This window comes from Leptodactylus fuscus, chromosome 5 (assembly GCF_031893055.1).
Source record: "Leptodactylus fuscus isolate aLepFus1 chromosome 5, aLepFus1.hap2, whole genome shotgun sequence".
Taxonomy (NCBI): Eukaryota; Metazoa; Chordata; class Amphibia; order Anura; family Leptodactylidae; genus Leptodactylus; species Leptodactylus fuscus.
This window is the reverse complement of record NC_134269.1, coordinates 130,299,151-130,304,918: the sequence shown is the minus strand read 5'-3', so window position 1 is coordinate 130,304,918 and position 5,768 is coordinate 130,299,151. Positions and strand designations below refer to the sequence as shown.

Sequence of the window (5,768 nt, the reverse complement as noted above, 5' to 3'; positions counted from 1 at the left end):
CTTTTAGCTGACTGGAAAACACTTTTAAACGTGGCCGTAATAACGTTTCTTTTCTACTAGAATATTACTATCACATGACTATTAAGAGATCTGTCCCGCTCTCGTCAGCCATTTTACTGTAGCCGCACAGCTAATTGCTATGAAATTTCACTAGGAACATGGCGACTACAACGTCGTTCTGCTTTGTCTGGGGAAGGCGGAGTTAGCCTCGGTCGCGGAATGATGACGTTATGAAAGGCGACTCTTCATCTGGCGGATTCCTTGTATTCCCCGGCCATAACGTGAGGTTTATATCCTGAGTGATCTGCAAGATGACGTCAGCGCTAGAAAATTATATCAACCGTATCCTTTGCTAGATTACAGCCAGGGCGGCCGTACCCATGGGCTGTGTATGGGTTGTTGGGTGAGCCCAGGTGGTGCAGTATACCTTGTGTACAGGAGCAGGGGTAACATGGCATCTGCAGCAGTTTGTGTGTCTGTTTAGCTAGACACTGGTCTGCAGTTTAATAAACTTAAAGGAGGTGACATGTCTGGTGTATCTGCATATGCATCATAGATGTGAACCCTACCTCTGGAGCCTGCAGCTATCTCTATGTAGACCCCTGCCCACCCGACTCCATGTCCTATTTCTTGTGTAGCCATGGTGTCATTGAATGCTGTCTGCTATGCATGTCAGATGTGCTACCCTGTTTCCACAACTCCCATAAAAGTGAATGGGAGGCACAGAAATCTATTGGCTTCCAGGTCTATGTGGTTTTCATAACTTGGCCTCACTTGTGAACCAGACCTTAGACAGCAGAGTTCAGTGATGCCAGTAAGTCCCTAGTAATGTAACTAAAGCAGGAGTGTATCGCATCGCTCTCTTACCCTAGAATGCATATAGAAATTAACAAGAAATATATTAGGTATTCCTGCATTCAAAAACAGGACCGTGTCTCACACAGGGTGTCTCTTTTGTGAGCAAGGATACCATTTTGGGTAAAGTCTATTGCTTTGGTCATTTTTATTTATATTTTTTACTTCAAATTTTTATCAGAGGTGAAACTGCAATAAAACAGAAGTTTGGAATGTTTTTTTTTATTTATTTTTTGTTCCCGCTACAGCATTCACTGTGCTGGAAAAATATTTGTATAAGTTTGTAGAGGGGAAGTTTTTGGATACAGAGATTCATAATGTGTATGTTTTTCACAGTATTATTATTATTTTTTTTTTGTTATATATGTATTCTAGGGAAAGGGGGTGATTTGAACTTTTTAGTTTTTATAGTTTTTTTTTTTTTAACTATTTTATTAACCCTCCAGTTGGCTTGAACCTCAAATGTTTTGATTGCCTGTCCCATAGACTGCAGTACCACCATGTGGGACCCCAGCCTAAATCAGGATTTTTATTATATACTGTTCGTGCTGTAGATTGCCTTAACGGATCTTGCAGGAACGGTTGCAGTTATTACCGCTGATGGGAGGATGATCGTGGTAAGAAATATTGGAATATCTTGTTGAAATATTATTCACTTGTATTGATTGTACCTTTGCTGTAGATGCTTTAAAGGAGATGCCCAGCCAAGAATAGTAACAAAAAAAAAAAAAAAAATTCTCTCTTCACCAAGCCAATCCTTTGCACAAGAAATGCTGCTTAGTCAAATGCAGTGAACCCGATGAAGGGCAATCTGCATGGAGTTTGTATGTTCTTTCCATGTTTGCATTGTGCTTACTCTGGTTTCTTCCGATATGCCAAAAGTATGATAGGTAAATTGTCTTTATGTAAAACAAGTGACTTGGTGATGGAAATGAGCGTGTGTACAGCAGCCACTAACTCCCCTACTCCATACCTTCCTGCATTTTCAGTCTCTTGTGTATGAAAAGTGCATTGCAAATCTTTGTCATTTGTGGCTAAGGCGAGTCATTGCTGTGGCCAGGGATTGGCTGAGCAGCATTTCTTGTCTCAGAAGAGTTCGGGAAGCAGGGACTGGCATTGTTTTCAGTAATGAATACTAATTTTCAACACTTATTTATATCAAGAGTAGCCTACAGCAATCTAAATTAGATGGCTAGTTAATATGGCTACTGATTCTCTGGCTGTAGACTGTTGTGTACCTTTTTTAATACTGGCATGTTTAATGTATTTGGTTTTTTTTGTGTTTTTTCTTAGGGAACACTTAAGGGTTTTGATCAGACTATTAACCTAATTTTAGATGAGAGTCATGAACGGGTATTTAGTTCCTCACAAGGAGTAGAACAAGTAGTGCTGGGACTGTACATTGTAAGAGGAGACAATGTGTAAGTATCACACATATGGTGCAAGTATGTGAATCCCCAAAAAGGCAATACAAGTGAACACAATGCTTTATATCAATAATCTTTCCAAGGAGTGTTTTTTATTAAAATGTTTAATGTATGCTTTTCAAATAAATATCAACTACTGTAGCATTACATGTGATAGAAATATCAGGGCAAACAGCACATTATATATAGGATGAGGAAATAAAGTGGAGAACCGTACAACAGAACATCCACAACTTCTCATTGGCCAAACATTTATATTGCCCCTCACAGTAATGCACTTTTTGGGCCAAAGCCAGATGTGGATACATTAAGATGGTTACGTATAATGTCTTCTTTAGATCTACCCCTTCTGAATCCACATAGAAACCAGATAACTCCTTTAAATACACAATTTGTATTGCATTTTTAAAGAGGACCTTTCACCACTTTTGGGCATAGGCAGTGTTATATACTGCTGGAAAGCTGACAGTGCGCTGAATTCAGCGCACTGTCGGCTTTCCCGATCCGTGCCCGGTGTAAAGAGCTTACGGTGCCGGTACCATAGTGCTCTATGGTCAGAAGGGCGTTTCTGACCATTAGCCAGGAACGTCCTTCTGCCTCGCGGCGCCTATCGCGCTGTGCTGTGGAGCGGGGAGGAACGCCCCCTCCCTCTGCTCACACAGCTCGTCCATAGACGAGTATTATCAGGAGAGGGAGGAGGCGTTCCTCCCCGCTCCACAGTACAGCGCAATTGGCGCCGCGAGGCAGAAGGACGTTCCTGGCTAATGGTCAGAAACGCCCTTCTGACCATAGAGCACTACGGTACCGGCACCGTAAGCTCTGTACACCGGGCACGGATCGGGAAAGCCGACAGTGCGCTGAATTCAGCGCACTGTCGGCTTTCTGGCAGTATATAACACTGCATGTGCCCAAAAGTGGTGAAAGGTCCTCTTTAAGATCTGGGGGGGAGGAGGTCAGACACCTGGGACCCAAATCAGTGGTACAGAGTTGTTTTGATGGCCTACCTGAATCTATTAGGTTAATCTTCAAGAATCAAGTGCATCTCATTTATAGTCATTGGGATAAGAAGGGTTATAGAGAAGAGAACAGCTGTCTTAAAATATGCATGCTTCATGCCGGAGCTAGCTGCTTACAGGTCTTACTAGCAAATTGCCTCAAAAATGTACTGTAGCTGCTGTATACATGGTGGGCAATACTGTTGGAATACTGTTGTGTACAGCTCCTGGTATCTTCTGCATTGGTTTACTTGGTTCATCTTCCTGCTATGTAACTTCCACAGTAGCACCCTCTCTCCTCACTCCCGCCTCTCTCCCATACACTCTCCCTCTCTAGCTCTCCCACCAACTACTAGCCCTTCTCTACCTACTCAGCCCAACCTCTAATCCCATTATATACTTGCCTCTCTTCCTTCAAGTCTTCCTCCTGCGGGACAGCCCATCTTTCTTTTGTGATTCTGCCAGCATGCACTACTGTCCCAGCCCTGCTCTAAAGCTCTGCAGATGACGATCCACCTCTGCTGCAGTGCGCAGAGTAGTGCTGGGACTATAGAGCGTGCCAGCAGTCAGAAAAGAGTGGAGGAGCTGTCCGTCAGGAGGAAGCCTGGAAGGAAGATAGGTAAGCATGATGGAGGTGTGTGGTGGTGGTGGGGAAGTAGTAGTGATGTTCCATTCCTGGAAACGGATAGTTACTGTATAACCAGCAAATGGCCCTGGAGCAGTCAAATGACCGCCCTAAGGATATGGGTAATTATACATTTTTGATAAATTGTTATTTAGAAAGTAGGCGGGGGAAGATGTTTAGGTTAGTGTGGGGATTAATTTTTAACCCGGTCAACCCCTTTGAGTCTTTGCAGTGAAGCAAAGTAAGTAACAAACATTATTAGGTTATGCTCAGACGTGGCAGAAATCTAGAAAATCTGCAGAATGCTTAGCACTATTTTTCCCCCTTTGTATAGTGTGGATATATATATATATATATATATATATATATATATATATATATATATATATATATATATATATAATTTTCCCCTCAGAAACTTATGCATTCTTTCATTGAAAAATACAAAACTTTGTTAATACAGCTGTCCATGAATAATTATCATAGGTTCAGTAGGTAGCACAAATGCATAAGGTTATGAAATCTTTTGTCTTTGCAGGGCTGTTATTGGAGAGATTGATGAAGAGACAGACTCTGCACTGGACTTGGGGAATATCAGAGCAGAACCTCTGAACTCTGTTGTAAATTGAACAGATGTGAAGAAGCTGTACATGGATTTTTATAATGAATACTTTTGAATGAATGTGATATTCCATTTCTTTTTGTTGTGAGTGTGTTCTACCTTATTTTGTAAATTAAAATGTTTATAAGTTTTTATGTTCTGTGATATTACTTTACGCTTTTGGTCAAAAACAGAACGCCTAGTTGATTCCCAGCAATTAATATGGTGGAAAGAAAACAAATATGGCATTACCTAGTACAGTATACCCAACATCATGTGGTGGAAGAGGCCAGATGTGTCACTGCAAAATTCATTGACATAACTCTAAGTTCAAGTATTGTCATGCTGAAATATACTGCTGCTTTCTCCTGAGCAGACAATAGCTGTACACTTCCACTGGATATGCACATAGTGAATGAAATTTGGAACCTTGTGCTGATAAGAATGGTATAGAGAGTGAAAGGTACACGGAAAGATTACCGTATATACTCGAGTATAAGCCGACCCCCCCTACCCTAATTTTACCACAAAAAACTGGGAAAACGTATTGACTCGAGCATAAGCCTAGGGGGGAAATGCAGCAGCTACTGGAAAATTTCAAAAGTCAAAATGGTCGGAGTTTTTGGGTGCAGTAGGTGCTGGGGAAGGGGAGGGGGTGTTTTGGTTGTCTGTCTGCCCCTTCCCTGAGCTTGAGGGCACTTTCAGACACATGGATACCTAATGTGTTTGTGTTTCACAGTCATTTTCTACTTTTGTATGTATTCTAGGGAAAGGAGTGATTTAGAACTTTTATTTTTTCATTTTTTTTAAAGCTTTTTTTTCCCCACTATTTTATGGGAGACTCTATACATTGATATTGCAGCTGGTCATAGACCCCCCCCCCCCCTTTAAAATTATTATTTTTTTTTTTGCTGACTCGAGCATGAGCCAAGGGGGGCTTTTTCAGTACAAAAAATGTGCTGAAAAATTTGGCTTATACTCGAATATATATAATTCATTTGGGTTATGTGTGATTGTCTAGGATAAATGAATATTTCAAGCATAAGCCCCCACCTTACTTTCTAAATTAGTTAATTTCAGTTTTACTATAATATATGTAGGTTATGTGACTTACATATATTCCTTTTTTTTTTTTTTTTGCCTTTCTGCTGATGTTCTGGGGTATTGGTCTAATGGATATCTGCACCCTGGAATTTCAGTGGAAAGAAGCCTTCCCCTCAGACCCATTATACTTACCTGTTCCTCCTGTGGATATCCAGATCCTG

General features: G+C 41.0%; 1 protein-coding gene across 1 annotated transcript; it reads left to right on the top strand.

Annotated features, from left to right (window-relative positions):
* Positions 1 to 225: 225 nt before the first annotated feature.
* LSM8 (LSM8 homolog, U6 small nuclear RNA associated) lies at positions 226 to 4,654 on the top strand. The gene is made up of 4 exons (XM_075276294.1): positions 226 to 342; positions 1,432 to 1,472; positions 2,149 to 2,276; positions 4,441 to 4,654. Exons 1-4 carry the CDS (start codon positions 312 to 314, stop codon positions 4,529 to 4,531), a joined length of 291 nt encoding a protein of 96 aa, XP_075132395.1. The 5' UTR covers positions 226 to 311; the 3' UTR covers positions 4,532 to 4,654.
* Positions 4,655 to 5,768: the final 1,114 nt, after the last annotated feature.